Consider the following 19,757-nt stretch of genomic DNA (forward strand, 5'->3'; position numbering starts at 1 on the left):
ATTGGCTACCAAAGTGTTTGCAAGCTAACGCTAGCTAACGTTAGCTTAAATTGTGGGAAATTCACTTTGGCTCAAAACTTTCATTAAACTGTCTAAAGGATATCCGCACACTCGTCTTTATCTTGCCAACATTACCTTTTCATGTGCTCAGAGGTGAGTTAGTTGAAGTTTTATCCTCAGATATTTCAGCTCAGCTCAGAAGTCCCGCCTCAGCGCGAGTAGCGGATCCCGTGCTCTGTTCAGATTTACAGTGTGACGTAGTAAGCCCCCCCATTCGTAGCGTCTCGGATCAACATGCAAGTGACAGGTCTGCTATTGCAGTTAAGGCTAATTTACCCATCATGACATACAAGTATGCCAGCTTGTTTTTAGAAGTTTGAGTAAGTTGGTCAGTCAAAGTTTTAATTGAAAATGATATTCTTTCAAAAGAATATCATTTTAAAATATGTTTACGAACAGTTCAGCACAGAAAGTTGCAATTATTGTTGCTCTTCGAAAGCTGGTGATTTGTAGACTTACACCACACTGGTTGCAGTGTCCAAGTAATATTCACTTTAAAGCTTTATTAATCCTTGGTGCAACACATTTGTGCTGGTGTGGCATTAGACTGAATTACAGACCAAGAATCAGCTGGCTATTTAGGTAGAGTATAAATGTTGGCCTCGTTTTGACAGGGTAATAAAGTTGCCATTCGTCAATACAAAACATTAGAACAATTTATTTAAATCTGGTTAGTTTCTGCATAAAAAAAAAATATATATATATATATATATATATATATATAACCCTAGTAAAATGATGAGTTTAGCCTTGAAAGAGACTTGCTAGAAGAAAATTTACATGCCGAGATCATTCACCATTTAAAAATAAAAAGCAGTGTCAATTCAGGTCTGTGTATTAAGGAGCAGCATATTATGCTGTCTATTTTTACCATGACCGTCATTAGGGATGTTCCCAGTGCCAGCCCTTCAAACATACTTTGGGAAATGTTGATACAAATATGGACGAAGATATTCTGACAGGTTTGAGATTTAGGCTTCTTGAAAATAAATCTTATTAAAGCCATTGCATATGAAGTTGCTGACCAGATGTGCATTTCAAGCAGTTTCACCAAGAACAAGCTTTTTATAAAGATACAAAAAAAAAGAAAAGCTTAAGACTGTGAGAGCTGAATAATGGGAGAGCATTAAAGTAGATAGTTACATCTTTAATGAGTCATTATAATCTGAAATGCAAAGAGAGGCATTAAGCTTTCAGAATCTTACAAAACACTAGAATAAAAATCCAATTCAGAATGAAGGAGCCAGTGTGCAGGATGAATCCATTCCTGTTGGAGAACAAAAAAAAAAGTTAAGTAGTAGTTAAATAAATATAAATATAATATATAGCGCAACGTAAAATTACCTTGTAAATACTTCAGGAATTCACATCAGTGATGGTAAGTGGCCCAAGGACAGCATTTTGTACCACACCATGCTTCCCTGGTTAAAAAAAATTATATATATATATATATATATATATATATATATATATATATATATATATAAAATGTTTAAGTACAAATCACACCAGACACATTAATATAGCAGAAGTCACAGATACCTGATGCTGTACTCCTGGTCCTCCTGGACTTGCAGTCAGACTCACAGCAGTCACAGAGGTTGCTGTACACAGAGTTGTCCAGCAGCTCCCAGCTGAGATCGTGAGGATTGAAGGAAAGTCAGTAAATTATTCTCAAGCAGTCCATCATATAGGTCTGATTGAATCCAGAAAACATATTGCGAATAGTTAAGTGACATTTTTACCCATGCTCTTTGACATAGTGGCAGGCCTTCTTGGTGTTGTCCATACTGTTGGGATCCCAAGCCACAAGTTTACAGTGGATAAACACCTGTTGAGTGGTGAGGTTGGAGGCATAGTTAGCTTCCAGTTTTCACAATAAAGCCCTGAATCTAAAATTTAAAATCAACATTATAGTTACCTGTTCGCCGAGCCCAAACCTAAAGGCTTGAAGGGATAGGTGGATCTCCGATGATTTCTGCCTTTGTTCGAATTTTGAGCGCGATACCATACTGTCCACAAGACATCTGTGTGGTGGAGAATGGAAAAGAGTGTTACATCTTATTTCTGGACAACAAAAAGCTGAATCAGTGAAACAAGATTACCCCTTATTGGCGATTATCGGGTACAAAGTGCTTTCAGGCTGCAGCTCCCGTGTGGTAGCCGCTACGCATTCCTCAAGAAGCAGCAGCAAGGGCTGATGGGACATCTGTGACACGCTAGCCATGATTGGGATAAAGGAGCCCAGAGGAAAGGTAGAGGATTCAGCAGGGCCTGAGAAGTCAGCTACAGGAGTAAATAGGAAAGGAGTCGTTACGTTACAAGAGTCACCGTGAAAGCTGCCATTTCCAGTGAGGTCATGCTTTACACCCACCATTCATGAGTCCAATGTGGAACACTAGATCTCCTAGACCGTATGTACTGAACACTGGGTCATAAATCAGAGGGTACCAGTCAATAGGCCTGCAACACAAAACAAAAGCAATTGAGTAAAGCAACTGCTGCCATTTTACCAAACACTCCACTGTAGTAGTATGAACACCCACCTCGCATATGCACAGGCAACGGGGTAAGTGAAGTCAGGAGAGGAAATATAGGTCAGATCATTGGTGTACATCAAGTGATCCCCAGTTACCTATGAGAGAGACAAATGTCACCAAGCTGCAGGAAATACACTGGACTCGGTTTGCAGGTAAATATATATGTTTAACGCACAATTCTCCTGAAGTCACAATCGTTGACATCCACGCTGAAAACAGCCTCGGTGGCCGAGAACCTGGTGGGGACGCAGTTACCCAGACGGAAGAGCGAGAGATCAGCCTGGGATGTGCTCTCCGTCCACACCAGCGTCACAAAATCTGGGCCGCAGTCCAGCTTCATGTCTGGAAGAAGACACAACACAAAGAACTCAAGTTGCTACTCAAGCAGCTTTTGTTAACAAAAATCACATACCTTTGTCCACCAGTTTGCTACAATATTACCTGCATATACAGACATGAAAGCAGCCAGGCTCAAAAGCAGTGCACGCTGCCAAAAGAAAGCCATCATGACTGGATGCTTGCGTCTGACACTGTGGAGGCTTTTAACTCCTTGTTACCGGGGCACTTCTCATTAAGAAAACCTCTTTCACCTGGTGTGTGTCAGCAGCCTCAGGTGCAGAGACCATCACACTGATTGCAGCTTGGAAAGCAAGGCTGCGGTCGAATAGTCCTTTTTGCTCATAGGGTACATCCCAAGTCTCTTAATTGCATCCCCGTTTCCCTCACTTGCGTCCTTTCCTTGCGTCTTAGTCCCTCCAACCAGGGATGCATGGAGAGACGCAAGGAAACCATGCGAGGAGAGAGGAAACAAGGAAATATGTTTTAAGAGACATGAGACATCCTTTCCTCAGTTGTGTCACATGAAGCGACGTCTGTTTCTGATGACGACGGCTGTGATCACAGCTGTCAGTTGGCTTTAACAGCTGGAGAGACTTTTGATAAGTTTGTGTCTGTACACATGATCACTGTAGCCTACTTAATAATAGTAACTAATAATACTAATAACTAATAAAGACACTCAGTAATCATCACTGTAGAGGTGTTTTCTCTCTGTAGCCTGTTAACAAACTGTGTCCTGTTTATAAGCGCAGGACCGATTTCTACCAGCGGAATGCGTTTTATTTATTTGTGAAATATTTGCGTCTTTACGTATTGAAATTCTGATTGTGACGTCATTATTAAATAACCCAGAATATGATTATGGTTTATCTTGAACACTGTAATTCAATTCTTAGGCTCCATGTTTCAGGTTAAATGTAAATTATATAACTCATCATCAAACCCGACACTCAGGAACGATCAGCCTCACGTGACTGAATGAAATGATGATAAATGATGTAAAAAGTGTTTTGTCTCTCCAGCTCTATAAATATATTATATTATATTATATATATTATTTATATATATTAATAAAAAGTGTTTCATCTCTGCAGCTCTCTTTGACTTTAATTGTTTCCATAATAAAAGTTATTGAGGGAAATATCAGATCAGGTTTGTGGTCCCTTTGTTGTTCGGACTACAATGAACACATATTTAAACCAGATGGTGAATCAGAAAACTAATCAAATATAAAACTTGAGTTTAATCTGATCTGTCTTGACTCTGGTATGAAACTCCAGTCAGTCAGATCAGTCCGATCGGCTTGAGCGTCCAATCACATGACTGATGAACAATGAGTAAATAGGGTTAAAACAGTTCCTGGAAGGCTGTTCTTGTGTGTCCTCGCTCATGGCTCCTCAGAGATCCCTCCTCGATTCCTCGATCCTCGCTCCTCAGATCAGAAATAAGAGCTTTGGGACGGCTGTCAATATGGCGGCGCAGAACAACTTCCGGTTCAAGCAAGGAGCGAGGAAATGACAAGAGACTTGGGGTACTTGGACCCTGGTCCTTCCTCCTCATGAATTCTCCCTTACATTTTTTCTTAAGTCGATGACGTTTTCCATAGAGGTCCAGGAAAAGTGCTTAGGAATAGACGTTAGGTCATTTTTTGACTTTTCGACTGTGGCCCAACTTATGACACAGACCCGTTTCATTTTGATTGAGTGAAGCTTGATCAGCTGCACGTTAGCAGGTGTCACGTGTCAAGCTGCGACAGTGGGGAAGCAATGCGTCAGATGTCATCAGCCAACCTGCCTCTGGATATTAGGTCAGAGAGCAGTGAACAGTTGCTAAACCACACGGATATGGACCCACAGGAACCTGCTCTGGGGCTGCGATGGTTATGCCACTCAGACACGCTGCACTACAAGTCACGGATGCTGAAGTGCTACCCTCCAACCATGAGGAACATTTATAGGGCCAAAGTGATCGTTTAGCAGCTATGGGAGAAGAAGCAGGAGTGGGACGACCCCCTACTGCCTGGAGCCCTGCTCACAGCATGGCAAGCCTGGGAAGATGAGCTGCGCACCTGAACAACATCAGACTGCTGAGTGATCCCGGCCCTGGACCATGTAGGCAGTAAGCGGGAGGTGTACATCTTCTGCAACGCATCACAACATGCATATGGCAGTGTGGGATACCTGCGCACAGAAGACGCAGAGGGACACGTTGAAGTGGCTTTCCTGACAGCTCAGTCTCGGGTGGCTCCCAAGCGTCAGCTTTTCATCCCGCGGCTGGAGTTGTGCGCTAAGCTTGCGAACCTGCTAAGTAGAGAGCTTACACTGGAGGTATCTAGAGTGGTCATGTGGACTGACTCCACTACTGTCCTTGCCTGGATCCAGTCGGACTCCTGCCACTTTAAGGTGTTTGTGGGAACCTGCATTGCTAAAATTCAGGAGTTGACCGGCAGCCAGGCCTGGCGCTATGTGGAGATGTCAGAGAACCCAGCAGATGATCTCACCCAGGGGAGAAGACTGCAGGACCTTTCTGGTGAGAATCGTTGTGCCAATGGACCCCTATTCCCGAAGCTGTCACCTGACCAATGGCCGGCGCATCCAGTCACGGAAGGTGAAGACATGCCCACAACCTGTCTCTTTGCCACGGTAACCACCACCAACCACTTCCTACCTGATGCTCAGCAGTTTAGCAGCTTCAGTGAACTTGTCCGTAAGGTATCTTTACAGGGCACCTGTTGATGCTGGCATGAGTCCAACAGCAGAGGACTTCAAGGAGGTGGAACTCACAATCTTGAGGTTCAAAGAGACAGCTTTTCTGACAAAGTCCAGTGCCTAGCAGCCGGAAAAGCAATTCCTTCATCCAGCTGTTTGATCACACTGGCTCCAGAGTATAATTCGTCAGTTCAGTTGATTTGAGTGGGTGGTCGCTTGCGGCTCTGTCAGGATTTGGAGAATGATGTGATACACCCCTTAGTCCTGGACTCAAGGCATACTGGGTCCAAGTTGCTCATCCAACAGGTTGACAGTGACCTGAAACACCCAGGTGCAGAGCGGCTCTTCGCTGAACTGAGGAGGAAGTTCTGGATGGCCTGTCAATTGCTGTCCGACGGCTTTTGGGCACAGTTCCTGCGCCAATACCTGCCCACACTGCAAACACGGTCCAAGTGGCAGTCAGACAGCCCCCCTTTTTGCTGGGCACTGTGGTAATGATCGTTGATCCTCAACTGCCGAGAGCATCATTGCCTGTTGGGGAAATTAGCAAGGTGTTCCCTGGGGCAGACGGCCTGATTAAAGTCAAGAACTGTTCCTACGTCCGACCTGTGGGCAAACTCAAACTTCCTGTTGTACTGGAAGAAGATTCAAAGCGAAGGACTTAATACTGCAAATTTGCTGGGATGGCTGGTTTTTTAGGGAAGAGCCACGAGGGGTGCTGCCGCACAATCAGCAGAGTAGGGTCTACTGGTTTTATGGGAGCTTCCTTTAATTGTAAGACCAAAATTTAAAGTTTATTGGGAGCCTTGAAACAGCCAACCAATTGTTGGATACTAGAGATAAGGAGACGTTACGAGTTCACAGGATGACATTTACGTCGGGTTATAGTGTTAATGTTTAAGCTTATGCCACTTTTGTTTTAAGTCTGGATATTTTGTAATCATTCCCAAGAGTTCTGATGCCAGCAACAAAACCTGACTAGATTTCAGCAGGAATTTACATCTAGTTCATTCATAAGAGGCCTGCTAAAAGAAAAAGCTGAGTTCACTGTACGGTCAGAATACTGATGTGTATAAAAAAGGTACAGCATATTATGCCTTCATTGTTTTACCATGATACAGATGGTCCTAATAACCCTTTCAAAGATTTTGGGTAATATTGAGAAATATGTGGATGAAGATATTCTGACATGTTTGAGATTTAGGCTTCTTGAAAATAAATCCCACAGTTACTCTTGTATATGAAGTTGCTGACTAGATGTGCATATCTAGCAGTTTCACCAAGCTATGAGTTAGTGAAAATACTACCTTGAACACAATACACATTCACAAGCTTAATAATGTGAGAGCTTTCAAGTAGATAGTTACATATTTATTGGCTTCATTACAATCTGAACTGCAAAGAGAGGCATTAAGCTTTTAGAAGCTTACAAAACACTAGAATAAAAATCCAATTCAGATTGAAGGAGCCAGTGTGCAGGATGGATCCATTCCTGTTGGAGAACAAAAATAAGGTTAAATAGTTAAGGATACAGTTAATATATATATATATATAGCACAATGTAAAATTAAAACTTACGGGAAAAGACTTCAGGAACTCATATCAGTGATGGTAAGTGGCCCAAGGACAGCATTTTGTACCACACCATGCTTCCCTGTTTAAAAAGAAAAAAAAATGTTTAGTACAAATCAAACCAGACACATTAATATAGCAGAAGTCACAGATACCTGATGCTGTACTCCTGGTCCTCCTGGACTTGCAGTCAGATTCACAGCAGTCACAGAGGTTGCTGTACACAGAGTTGTCCAGCAGCTCCCAGCTGAGATCGTGAGGATTGAAGGAAAGTCAGTAAATTATTCTCAAGCAGTCCATCATATAGGTCTGATTGAACCCAGAAAACATATTGCGAATAGTTAAGGGACATTTTTACCCATGCTCTTTGACATAGTGGCAGGCCTTCTTGGTGTTGTCCATACCGTTGGGATCCCAAGCCACAAGTTTACAGTGGATAAACACCTGTTGAGTGGTGAGGTTGGAGGCATAGTTAGCTTCCAGTTTTCACAATAAAGTCCTGAATCTAAAAATCAACATTATAGTTACCTGTTCTCCGAGACCAAACCTAAAGGCTTGAAGGGATAGGTGGATCTCCGATGATTTCTGCCTTTGTTCGAATTTTGAGCGCGATACCATACTGTCCACAAGACATCTGTGTGGTGGAGAATGGAAAAGCGTTACATCTTATTTCTGGACAACAAAAAGCTGAATCAGTGAAACAAGATTACCCCTTATTGGCGATTATCGGGTACAAAGTGCTTTCAGGCTGCAGCTCCCGTGTGGTAGCCGCTACGCATTCCTCAAGAAGCAGCAGCAAGGGCTGATGGGTCATCTGCGACACGCTAGCCATGATTGGGATAAAGGAGCCCAGAGGAAAGGTAGAGGATTCAGCAGGGCCTGAGAAGTCAGCTACAGGAGTAAATAGGAAAGGAGTCGTTACAAGAGTCACCGTGAAAGCTGCCATTTCCAGTGAGGTCATGCTTTACACCCACCATTCATGAGTCCAATGTGGAACACTAGATCTCCTAGACCGTATGTACTGAACACTGGGTCATAAATCAGAGGGTACCAGTCATTAGGCCTGCAACACAAAACAAAAGCAATTGAGTAAAGCAACTGCTGCCATTTTACCAAACACTCTACTGCTGTAGTAGTATGAACACCCACCTCGCATATGCACAGGCAACAGGGTAAGTGAAGTCAGGAGAGGAAATATAGGTCAGATCATTGGTGTACATCAAGTGATCCCCAGTTACCTATGAGAGAGACAAATGTCACCAAGCTGCAGGAAATACACTGGACTCGGTTTGCAGGTAAATATATATGTTTAACGCACAATTCTCCTGAAGTCACAATCGTTGACATCCACGCTGAAAACAGCCTCGGTGGCCGAGAACCTGGTGGGGACGCAGTTACCCAGACGGAAGAGCGAGAGATCAGCCTGGGATGTGCTCTCCGTCCACACCAGCGTCACAAAATCTGGGCCGCAGTCCAGCTTCATGTCTGGAAGAAGACACAACACAAAGAACTCAAGTTGCTACTCAAGCAGCTTTTGTTAACAAAAAAATCACATACCTTTGTCCACCAGTTTGCTACAATATTACCTGCATATACAGACATGAAAGCGGCCAGGCTCAAAAGCAGTGCACGCTGCCAAAAGAAAGCCATCATGACTGGATGCTTGCTTCTGACACTGTGGAGGCTTTTAACTCCTTGTTACCGGGGCACTTCTCATTAAGAAAACCTCTTTCACCTGGTGTGTGTCAGCAGCCTCAGATGCAGAGGCCATCACACTGATTGCAGCTTGGAAAGCAAGGCTGCGGTCGAATAGTCCTTTTTGCTCATAGGAAGGTTCCTAACTGAGTGAAATGACTCTTTTGTTTGGTTTTCATAGTAGAGATTTACTTTCCGTAAATCCACAACCCCATGACGTTTTCCATAGAGGTCCAGGAAAAGTGGTTAGGGATAGACGTTAGGAGGTCATTTTTGGACTTTTCGACTGCAGCCCAACTTATGACACAGACCTATTTCATTTTGATAGGGTAAAGCTTGATCAGCTGCACGTTAGCAGGTGTCACGTTTTGTGGAAATATTTTCTCTTTACACATAAAAAAGACAATATGAGGCGACGCATTTCACACATACATTTAAATATGTATCACTGAAACAATTTACCACCATCCCTGCAACCATGCTGCAGGTGGCATGCACTGTTAACAGTGTGAGAACTAGTTTATCTAGCAGAGTTGAAAACAAATAGATCTGCACACTAAGTAGCTCCCATTAAAATAAATTCAATGTCTATTCTTTCTGTTGATTTTATATGTAGGGCCAGTGTTTTAAAGGGCATAACAGGATGATTTTTTTGAGGGCACAGCCATAGGCCTCAGCACTCAGCTGAGTTCATAGAAAGGTCTCCCAGTCGCATAGGAGCCGCAGCGCCTGTGTACTCAAGCACGCCACAGTCATGTCAGTGCCCACCTGCGGTGAAAGTTGTGCTGCAGCAGCTTCAAGAGGATAAAAGGAAGTGCTTTGTGATCACCTCAAGTTCGAAGAGGCCCTCCTGATAGCGGACTTATACAGCAACTCCCTGTACCCCTACTCGGGCACCATGGCCTCGCTGATCAAACACTATGGTCAGCCTCACCAGCTGTCACTACAGCAAATCGCAGAGCTATTGGAGGAGACCACCATTTGAGCAGAGGACACAGCGGGATTCAGGAGGTTCGCTCTGAGAGTCCAAGGTCTCGTCGGAATGTTGGAGCAACTGGGTGAAGACGGGCGCATCGAGCTGCAGTGCGGGTCTTACGTTGCACGGCTGACGAGTCAGCTGCCCCAGGATCACCGTGCCACCTTCCGCTGCTACCTATACCCTCGGAGGGACAGAGTCCCATCATTGATGGACTTTGCTGAGTGGCTGGAGTATGAGCTGGTAATCCAAGAAGGCGGAGACAGGCCGAAGAAGGAGTGGGACTGACACAAGTAAGCCGCAAGGAAGACTATGGCTGTGCTACATGGTGCCACCCATGACACAGCCTTCGAGGCATGTCCGACTGAAGCCCCAGACCCCCAAGAGGCCCCGTAGAAGCCCTCAGCTTATTGTCCATATGGCCTCAATACACAGCACTTCCTGGACCAGTGCTTGAACTTCAAGCAACTGACCCAGGAGCAAATGTGAAGTCATCAATGGACGTACTGTAACCAGGTCCTCTTGAAGGTTAGCAACACACCCTGGAAACGTTTGCCATTAGACGATGGTTCAGAGTTCAAGATCCTCCCATATGGTCAGCTAACAAAGACATTCACCATTGAGAGGGCCTTCACTGCAGGTGAGCTAGCTTAACACTCTTATCCAGTGAAGGGACTTCAGCGTAGATATAAGCACCTCAAGAGGATCTCCCTGCAGCCCATCATTAACGCCCAGCCGCTCCTCCTGACAGGCTCAGACTGTCCACATCTCGTTACGCCTATTGAGCCTGTTTGTCTCGGCCCACCAGTAAAGACCAGGCTCGGCCGGACACTGCAAGAGCCAGTTAAGTCTCTCCAACAGGAGTGCCTTATCCTGGCCACCACCTCCCCGGCTACTGAACTCTTCAATCAGGTCGAGAAGCTCTGGCAACTGACCATACAGAAGCGAGAAGCTGGTTAAGAGGTCCCGGAGAGTTGAAGAGGCCATGAACTTTCTCCATGTGAAGACAACGAGAGCGGAGAGCAGATATGCCACACCGCTGCTGCCTGTGAGTAACATGCCCACGCTCACAGCACGGCCTGAAGCTTGCCGTCCTAGTCCGCGTAGCACCGAGAAGCGTCTCAGCAGAGATCCGGTGAAGGCAGAGGCTTACCGAGTCGAGATCATGAAGCTGGAGAAGGCGGGCTATATCAGCAGAACCAATCAGGAGCAGGAAAAGGAGTCCTGGTTCATTCCCCACCACAGGGTGACACACAACGGGAAGAACCGAGTTCAACTCTTCCTTCTTCTGTAGGGACCAGAACCTGAATGAGCTGCTACTGTCAGGCCCAAACCTAGGTGCCTCTCTTCTGGGTGTCTTGTTGCGCTTTAGAGGACATAACTTTGCCATCACCACTGACATAAAGGGAATGTTCCACCAGGTGAGACTGCTGCCTGAAGACCGACTTGTTGCGCTTTCTCTGGCATTACCTGCAAAGAGGCTCGAGACCCAGTGTGTACGAGTGGCAGGTCCTTCCCTTCAGGACTACTTGTTCCCCATGCGCTCCAGAGGAATGTGCATGATCACAGTCAGCAGGGGCTAGATCCTCTAAATCTCGTGGCCAATAAAGATGGGTCTGAAGACCACATTATATCTGAGGGTAAATGAGACTGTTCCGCCTCAGATTAACAATTCAGGAGCTCCCTTTAATTGTACCGTCAAAATTTAAAGTTTATTGGGAGCCTCGAAGCAGTCAACCAATTGTTGGTTACTAGCGATAAGGAGACGTTATGAGTTCAGAGGAGGACATCTACCACATGGACATCAGGTCATAGTGTTGCATGTTTAAGCTTATGTGACTTTTATTTTAAGTCTGGATACCTACAGTATATTTTATGATCATTCCCAAGAGTTGGGATGACGCAGCAACAAAACCTCAATAGATCTCAGCAGGAATTTAGTTTATTCATAAGAGACCTGCTAGAAGAAGCAGAGATCATTCACTGTATATGAAGTTGCTGACCAGATGTGCATTTCAAGCAGTCTCACCAAGAACAAGCTTCTTTTTTTTAAACCCCAATACACCTGTAAAGACAATTACACACTCGAGCTTAATAATGGGAGCCCTTTCAAGTAGATAGTTACATCTTTAATGGCTTCATTATGATCTGAACTGCAAAGAGACAGGCATTAAGCTTTTAGAAGCTTACAAGACAATAAAAATCCAATTCAGATTGAAGGAGCCAATAGTGTGCAGGATGGATCCGTTCCTGTTGGGGAATGAAAAAAAAAAAGGTTAAGTAGTTGTTAAGGATAAATATAACATAGCGCAATGTAAAATTAAAACTTACTGGAAAATACTTCAGGAACTCATATCAGTGATGGTAAGTGGCCCAAGGACAGCATTTTGTACCACACCATGCTTCCCTGTTTGAAAAAAAATAAATAAAAATTATATATATAATGTTTAAGTACAAATCAAACCAGACACGTTAATATAGCAGAAGTCACAGATACCTGATGCTGTACTCCTGGTCCTCCTGGACTTGCAGTCAGATTCACAGCAGTCACAGAGGTTGCTGTACACAGAGTTGTCCAGCAGCTCCCAGCTGAGATCGTGAGGATTGAAGGAAAGTCAGAAAATTATTCTCAAGCAGTCCATCATATAAGTCTGATTGAACCCAGAAAACATATTGCGAATAGTTAAGGGACATTTTTACCCATGCTCTTTGACATAGTGGCAGGCCTTCTTGGTGTTGTCCATACCGTTGGGATCCCAAGCCACAAGTTTACAGTGGATAAACACCTGTTGAGTGGTGAGGTTGGAGGCATAGTTAGCTTCCAGTTTTCACAATAAAGTCCTGAATCTAAAAATCAACATTATAGTTACCTGTTCTCCGAGACCAAACCTAAAGGCTTGAAGGGATAGGTGGATCTCCGATGATTTCTGCCTTTGTTCGAATTTTGAGCGCGATACCATACTGTCCACAAGACATCTGTGTGGTGGAGAATGGAAAAAGAGTGTTACATCTTATTTCTGGACAACAAAAAGCTGAATCAGTGAAACAAGATTACCCCTTATTGGCGATTATCGGGTACAAAGTGCTTTCAGGCTGCAGCTCCCGTGTGGTAGCCGCTACGCATTCCTCAAGAAGCAGCAGCAAGGGCTGATGGGTCATCTGTGACACGCTAGCCATGATTGGGATAAAGGAGCCCAGAGGAAAGGTAGAGGATTCAGCAGGGCCTGAGAAGTCAGCTACAGGAGTAAATAAGAAAGGAGTTGTTACGTTACAAGAGTCACCGTGAAAGCTGCCATTTCCAGTGAGGTCATGCTTTACACCCACCATTCATGAGTCCAATGTGGAACACTAGATCTCCTAGACCGTATGTACTGAACACTGGGTCATAAATCAGAGGGTACCAGTCAATAGGCCTGCAACACAAAACAAAAGCAATTGAGTAAAGCAACTGCTGCCATTTTACCAAACACTCCACTGTAGTAGTATGAACACCCACCTCGCATATGCACAGGCAACGGGGTAAGTGAAGTCAGGAGAGGAAATATAGGTCAGATCATTGGTGTACATCAAGTGATCCCCAGTTACCTACGAGAGAGACAAATGTCACCAAGCTGCAGGAAATACACTGGACTCGGTTTGCAGGTAAATATATATGTTTAACGCACAATTCTCCTGAAGTCACAATCGTTGACATCCACGCTGAAAACAGCCTCGGTGGCCGAGAACCTGGTGGGGACGCAGTTACCCAGACGGAAGAGCGAGAGATCAGCCTGGGATGTGCTCTCCGTCCACACCAGCGTCACAAAATCTGTGCCGCAGTCCAGCTTCATGTCTGGAAGAAGACACAACACAAAGAACTCAAGTTGCTACTCAAGCAGCTTTTGTTAACAAAAAAATCACATACCTTTGTCCACCAGTTTGCTACAATATTACCTGCATATACAGACATGAAAGCGGCCAGGCTCAAAAGCAGTGCACGCTGCCAAAAGAAAGCCATCATGACTGGATGCTTGCTTCTGACACTGTGGAGGCTTTTAACTCCTTGTTACCGGGGCACTTCTCATTAAGAAAACCTCTTTCACCTGGTGTGTGTCAGCAGCCTCAGGTGCAGAGGCCATCACACTGATTGCAGCTCGGAAAGCAGCTCATGACACAGACCTTTTTCATTTTGATGGGTTAAAGCTTGATCAGCTGCGCGTTAGCAGGTGTCACGATTCGTGGAAATATTTTATTTTTACACATAAAAAAAGACAATATGAGGCGACGCATTTCATACATTCATATATTTAAATATGTATCACGGCCATGAAGGGAGGTAGCCAAATAACCAACAATTAATTTACCACCATCCCTGCAACCGGCACGCACTAGTGATAACTAGTTTATCTAGCAGAGTTGAAAACAAATAGATCTGCTCACCAAGTAGCTCCCATCAAAAGAATTGCAATGTATATTGTAAGAAAATGAAGCTGAAATCTGATTATTTTTAATAAGAATAAATAAAAACAAATCAGACCGATGATTATGTAGAGTTGGATCACTTTGTTTTGTATACATGATCTGTGGCAATGCAGCCTTACTTTATATCAGATTTTATGTCATAGTTAGAGAGCTTGAGGAAAAATAGGAGGTATCCTGTCAGGATAGCCATGTCCCAAATCAGGGGCTAGATCCTCTAAATCTCGTAGTCTATAAAGATGGATCTGAAAACTACATAACTGACGGTAAATGAGACAGTCAAGCCTCAGACCAATAAATCGGGGGCTCCTTTTTATTGTAAGGCCAAAATGTAAAGGCTTATTGGAAGTTAGTTGTCTCGAAACAGCCAACCAATTGTTGGATACTAGTGATAACTAGGAGACATGAGTTCACAGGATGACATTTACCACATGGACATCAGGCCCTAGTGTTGCATGTTTAAGCTTATGTGACTTTTATATTAAGTCTGGATACCTAGATTTTATTTACCTGGAGTAGTTATGACACTGCCAAAAAAAAAAAAAAAAAAAAAAAAAAACACAATAGATTCTGAGGAGTATACACTTGGTTTATTTGTAGAGAGTTTAAGATGGACGTAAAACATTTAACAGTTCCAACAATCTGCAAACAGTTCAAGTTGAGATCATGTAAAGCTGAAGTCCCAGTGTCACGTTAATCAGGAGGCTGAGGTCATCTGCTTCAGTCGAGCACGATCATGGAGTCAGCTTAGACTGGGCCTCCTGTTGAGAACAAGTTGAGCTTTAGTCCGGTTTAAAGTGAGTTTTTAACCAAACCTTCAGTTTCAGAACAAAGACCATAAACCTGAGAGTAAGCTGCAGGAACAGACAGCCGAGACACGTTGTTGGCCTTCGAGTCAGATGGATCTATTATGATCAGGGGTCCCAACACAGAAATGTGACTAAAGCCGTGAGTTTCTGAGAGAAAAAAAACCAAATAGATTACTTCATTGAGAAAAAAAAAGATAAGATGAAAACACCCATGTTAGCAGAAAAGTAATACCCCATTCAAGTCCTCTTTTGGTGCGGGGCTTGCAGGTTGAGTCACAGCAGCTACAGACAGAGTTCTTAGAGAGGTCATCGAGGAGTTCCCAGCTGCAAAAGGAGCAATTGTAGAGCGGCATTGTATCACCATGTCGTTAACACAATTTTGTTAAGCACAAAAGCCATTACATTGACTTTTTGTTCAAATTACAATACAAGCCATTAAAATTTGTTTTAAACTCAACAAGTCATGTTACATTTAACTGGCATTTCTTTTAATGAAGGAAACCTTGAGCAATCTACGATAGGTATGGTGGCTTTTTTTTCTAGAGATAACTTTATTTAACTTTCTTCTAGTTTCATTGTTTAATGTAAGATAAGCAAACCTCTTCCTGGCTCAATGTCTAACTGTTCCCAATCAGTCATTACCTCTCACTTTCCTTCTTGTAATGGCAGGCTTTCTTGCCATCATCAAGAACTTCGGGATCCCATGCAACCAGTTTACAATGAATGTACACCTGAGGAGCACATGAGTCAGAAAACCAAAATAAAATTCATCATTTCATATTCCTTATGGCAGTTCCCCCCCTCACCTCATTTCCAAACCGTAACTGGAAGGCCTGCAGGAGAAGGGTGAGAGCAGACGACTGGTAGCGAGGGAGGAACATAGAGTTTCCCTTCTTGCTATCCAGAAGACACCTGAAGAAATTAAAGTGTCGCTGATTAGCAATTAGACTTTACATCTAGAAAACAGTCAATGGAAAGACAAATCAGTGCATGAACACCCACCCATAATTGTTTATGATGGGGTAAACCTGGCTATCAGACAGCAGCTCTGGTGTAGTGGTCGCCACGCATTCCTCCATGAGCAACAGCAAGGGTTGATGGGACTTCTGCTCCACTGCCGCCCATATTGGCATGAAGGAGCCCAGGGTGAAAACATTAGTCTTTGCTATACGAGTTAATTGATCTGTAGTGAAAGAAAAAACAAAAAATGCTTAGAGTGTCCCCTTGAGTAAGCCAATGTTGTATTTGGTAGAACTCACCATTGAGCAGCGCCATGTGGAACACTAGACCGCCTCGGCCTTCAGAAACACCTTCGCCAGGGTTCAGGAAAGGTGGAATCCATCCTGGGGGTCTGAAATATAACGGGAGCATTTTCTCAGCTCACATTTCAGCTTTAAAAGTGGAATTTTTGATTCATGAAAAATACCTCCTACCTTTTAAAAACGCACTCGATGGGATACACATAGGCAGCCGGTTTTGACCTCGGTTGTGGCCGGTAAGTCAGCTCATTTCTATAAAAGAGCTTTTTTCCTTTAATCTGTAGAAAAAAAAACAGCTTATTGAGATACTTGAGAGGCTGAGAGGAATTTTAGTTGAATGGAGCTTTTGCATTACCTGTCTTTTGAATTTGCAGTCATGAAAACCGTAGATGAACTCTGCTTCCCCCTCTCCGCTGGGCAGGACATTAAAATCAGAGGCCATGCAGGATCCAAGGAAGAAACGAGCTGCATTCGGCACCAGCTCCGCTTTGATCTTCCATGTGATTCTTATCGCGTCTTTTGTACAGGCAACTTTGATCTCTGCAAATAAACCACTTATGATTCCAGTTTCAGTACACAGACAACTTACAGAAGGTTGACACATTACCGCGTGCAAAAAATACCTGCATTGGCAACAGTCGTTGCACAAACTGCCAAGATTATCACACCTAGGTAGAGATGAGTCCCCATGACTGAATGACACAAAGCCCAGTGGAACTGACACCATTTGTAGACCTCCTGTCAAATTAGCTGAATGATTAACAGCTGTGTGAGAGCAGGGCGGCTCTACAGTTTATATTGTATTCATTCATTTATTTATTTAAATATTGTCATTTATTTGTATTTTATTTCAGTTCACTCTACTGTATTTATTTTGACTGGCAGTTATTTACTTCACAGATTCATATTTTACATAAAAAAAACAAGTTTATAAAACAATAGTTAAAATTAGCTCCACCTCGACTAACTACAACATTAAAATGCTGCTGCATCAGTTATAATGATCAAAGAATGTAAAATCACTGTCTACTTTTGTTTTGCCATAAATATGTTCATACTTTTAGGCCCGTTTGAGTAATATTCTTAATCATTTTTAACAATTTATAATTGCATACATCTATCTATATATATGTATATATATTACAGCTTGATTTTGCATATATATATTTTCTTCTGTTAAGGATGTAAATGTTTCTGTCCATATGAAAGCTGCTGTGAGATTAGAAAGAGCTGATTTGATTTGATATGAGAGCGGAACCATTTTTCCGTGTGGTTGGACGCCGTCACGTCCGGAGGGCTTAGCTGTATACACAGGAAGTAAATTCAAGTCAGCCTGGGACAAGTAGGTTGTAATTTGCCAGTATATCAAGTGTTTTCGTCAGTACACAGAAACATTTCATATCATTTGGAGCTGTAGTATATCGGTTATTCAAGATGCTGATCAAAGTTAAGGTAAGACCATTGTTTCATCCACGCTCGCGCTTCTCCGCTGGTTCGTAGCTGCTGTTGTTTGGTCGCGCGCTAACACCAATGACCGGTTCAATTTATCTTTGGGCCGGGGGGGGGGGGGGCAGTAATTTATTATATTCTATGCTAAACACTTCATATGTCGACCTGGGTTTTAGCTCAATTATCTCTTGACGTGCCGCTCTTTGGGTAACGTCAGTACGTGTCGCCATTCAGTAGCTAGCTAAGTTATTTGATAGCTTGCTAACCTAAATGCAATCACGAAAGCAGGTTAGCCAACTCCTTGGCCGGTGTAACAACAACATGAGTGCCCCTTGAGATTCTGTGACGCTTGAGGATACACTACGAGATAAGTTAGTGCCCTACAGCTGTTACTACTAGCCCACAACGTCATGCTACTACTAGCGCTGGGACCATTGATCGTTTTACACTCTAAATGTTGATCGACAGGATCATTCATTTGGGGGGGATTATTACCCATAATGCCAAACATTCTCTGAATATAACTTCGCCATTGTGGACATATATCCTTGTAAATTAAATATCTAGTGTTTGGTCGGACGAAACAAGACGTTTGACGACGTCACAAGACGTTTGACGACGTCACAAGACGTTTGACGACGTCACAAGACGTTTGACGACGTCACTGTGGGCTCTGGTAAATTGTGTGACGGATTTGTTTCCTCTTTTGTGATGTTTTGTAATAAACGTGACTCTAGAAATAGAAAAACTATTGTATTGATGAATCAATAATGAAAACATACATAGATGCATCCCTAGCTGTCTGAGTTATCCTTATCTAAATATCCCCAATGGCCCCCTTCATGTTTAAAATTTGCAGTAGTACAGGTCACAAAATCTGATGGGTCACGGCATTTTGTGTAACACGTACAAACTTCAATACAAAGGTCTGTTTATTTTCTGTGAATTCTGCTTTGTGTTGATTTAAATCGTGTGTGTGTGTGTGTGTGTGTGTGTGTGTGTGTGTGTGTGTGAGAGAGACACCAAAGCTGATGTGATCATGTGAACGTTTTGTTTCAGACTCTCACTGGAAAAGAAATAGAGATCGACATCGAGCCCACAGACAAGGTGAAATACAAATGTCTCTAAGATTTAAAAACGACACACTAACCCGTGTAGCATGCTGTTGACTCTGAAGGCACCGTACCATTTCTAAATGTCTTGTTTCTTTTTGTGTGAATGAAGGTGGAGCGGATCAAAGAAAGGGTGGAAGAGAAGGAAGGGATCCCTCCACAGCAACAGAGACTCATCTACAGCGGCAAACAGATGTGAGTTTCCCTACAAGGCGAACTATTTCGCTCTGTAGTCGCCGCGAGACGCTCCTGTTTCTCAACCATTTCCTTTTTCTCAACCATCTTGTGCCCTCTCGCTCTCAGGAATGATGAGAAGACGGCTGCAGACTACAAGATCCAGGGAGGCTCGGTGCTCCATCTGGTGCTGGCGCTAAGAGGCGGCTCGACGCCACACAGGCCCTGCACACGCCGCTCCTCTTCGTCATGAGTCGCTGTTGTTGCGTTGGGGCCAGTCGAGGGCCAACGCTGTAGGTGTCCGTCATCGTCTAACCATGTTTCAGCACAGAGATCTGAAATCCCCACGCAAAGAAAATATAATCAACCAACAACGGCAACAACAAGAAAGAAAGAAAAAAAAAAAAAGGACGTTCTGATTCCTTTGTAGATGTTTTTTTTTGTAAACCCACATTGGCTTTCTGAGTTTGAACAGTTGATGCAGACACCCATGCAGTACAGAAGACTAACACTGTGGTCTTTTTGCTTGTGAATAAATGCTGAAGTTGAGTGAAGCGTTGTCCTCTAAACACACACACACACACACACACACACACACACACACAC

The 19,757-nt window shown here is 43.5% G+C and overlaps 5 protein-coding genes across 5 annotated transcripts; 1 reads left to right on the forward strand and 4 right to left on the reverse strand.

Moving 5' to 3' along the window:
- Positions 1-1,552: 1,552 nt before the first annotated feature.
- LOC306706110 (zona pellucida sperm-binding protein 3-like) lies at positions 1,553-3,105 on the reverse strand (the record flags this gene model as incomplete). Its single annotated transcript, XM_079173019.1, has 8 exons — positions 1,553-1,694; positions 1,806-1,891; positions 1,982-2,087; positions 2,166-2,346; positions 2,435-2,523; positions 2,607-2,695; positions 2,776-2,942; positions 3,042-3,105. The coding sequence occupies 8 exons, from the start codon at positions 3,103-3,105 to the stop codon at positions 1,553-1,555; spliced, it is 924 nt and encodes a 307-aa protein (XP_079029145.1).
- A 3,996-nt stretch (positions 3,106-7,101) lies between these two features.
- Positions 7,102-8,821, reverse strand: LOC306706112 (zona pellucida sperm-binding protein 3-like; the record flags this gene model as incomplete). The annotated part of the gene is made up of 9 exons (XM_079173023.1): positions 7,102-7,139; positions 7,375-7,466; positions 7,578-7,663; positions 7,748-7,853; positions 7,930-8,110; positions 8,194-8,282; positions 8,369-8,457; positions 8,538-8,704; positions 8,806-8,821. The coding sequence occupies 9 exons, from the start codon at positions 8,819-8,821 to the stop codon at positions 7,102-7,104; spliced, it is 864 nt and encodes a 287-aa protein (XP_079029149.1).
- Positions 8,822-12,011: 3,190 nt separating this feature from the next.
- On the reverse strand, positions 12,012-13,839 carry LOC306706113 (zona pellucida sperm-binding protein 3-like; the record flags this gene model as incomplete). Its single annotated transcript, XM_079173024.1, has 9 exons — positions 12,012-12,043; positions 12,388-12,479; positions 12,591-12,676; positions 12,761-12,866; positions 12,946-13,126; positions 13,215-13,303; positions 13,387-13,475; positions 13,556-13,722; positions 13,824-13,839. The coding sequence occupies 9 exons, from the start codon at positions 13,837-13,839 to the stop codon at positions 12,012-12,014; spliced, it is 858 nt and encodes a 285-aa protein (XP_079029150.1).
- A 1,494-nt stretch (positions 13,840-15,333) lies between these two features.
- LOC306706114 (zona pellucida sperm-binding protein 3-like) lies at positions 15,334-17,108 on the reverse strand (the record flags this gene model as incomplete). The annotated part of the gene is made up of 8 exons (XM_079173025.1): positions 17,040-17,108; positions 16,772-16,956; positions 16,591-16,694; positions 16,417-16,508; positions 16,160-16,340; positions 15,964-16,069; positions 15,800-15,888; positions 15,334-15,481 (listed from the first exon to the last, which is right to left on the reverse strand). The coding sequence occupies exons 1-8, from the start codon at positions 17,104-17,106 to the stop codon at positions 15,334-15,336; spliced, it is 972 nt and encodes a 323-aa protein (XP_079029151.1). The 5' UTR covers positions 17,107-17,108.
- A 605-nt stretch (positions 17,109-17,713) lies between these two features.
- nedd8l (NEDD8 ubiquitin like modifier, like) lies at positions 17,714-19,700 on the forward strand. Its single transcript, XM_079173505.1, has 4 exons — positions 17,714-17,868; positions 18,925-18,972; positions 19,090-19,172; positions 19,281-19,700. Exons 1-4 carry the CDS (start codon positions 17,851-17,853, stop codon positions 19,402-19,404), a joined length of 273 nt encoding a protein of 90 aa, XP_079029631.1. The 5' UTR covers positions 17,714-17,850; the 3' UTR covers positions 19,405-19,700.
- Positions 19,701-19,757: the final 57 nt, after the last annotated feature.

This window comes from Pholis gunnellus (assembly GCF_910591455.1).
Source record: "Pholis gunnellus genome assembly, chromosome: 14".
In the NCBI taxonomy this organism is placed as follows: domain Eukaryota; kingdom Metazoa; phylum Chordata; class Actinopteri; order Perciformes; family Pholidae; genus Pholis; species Pholis gunnellus.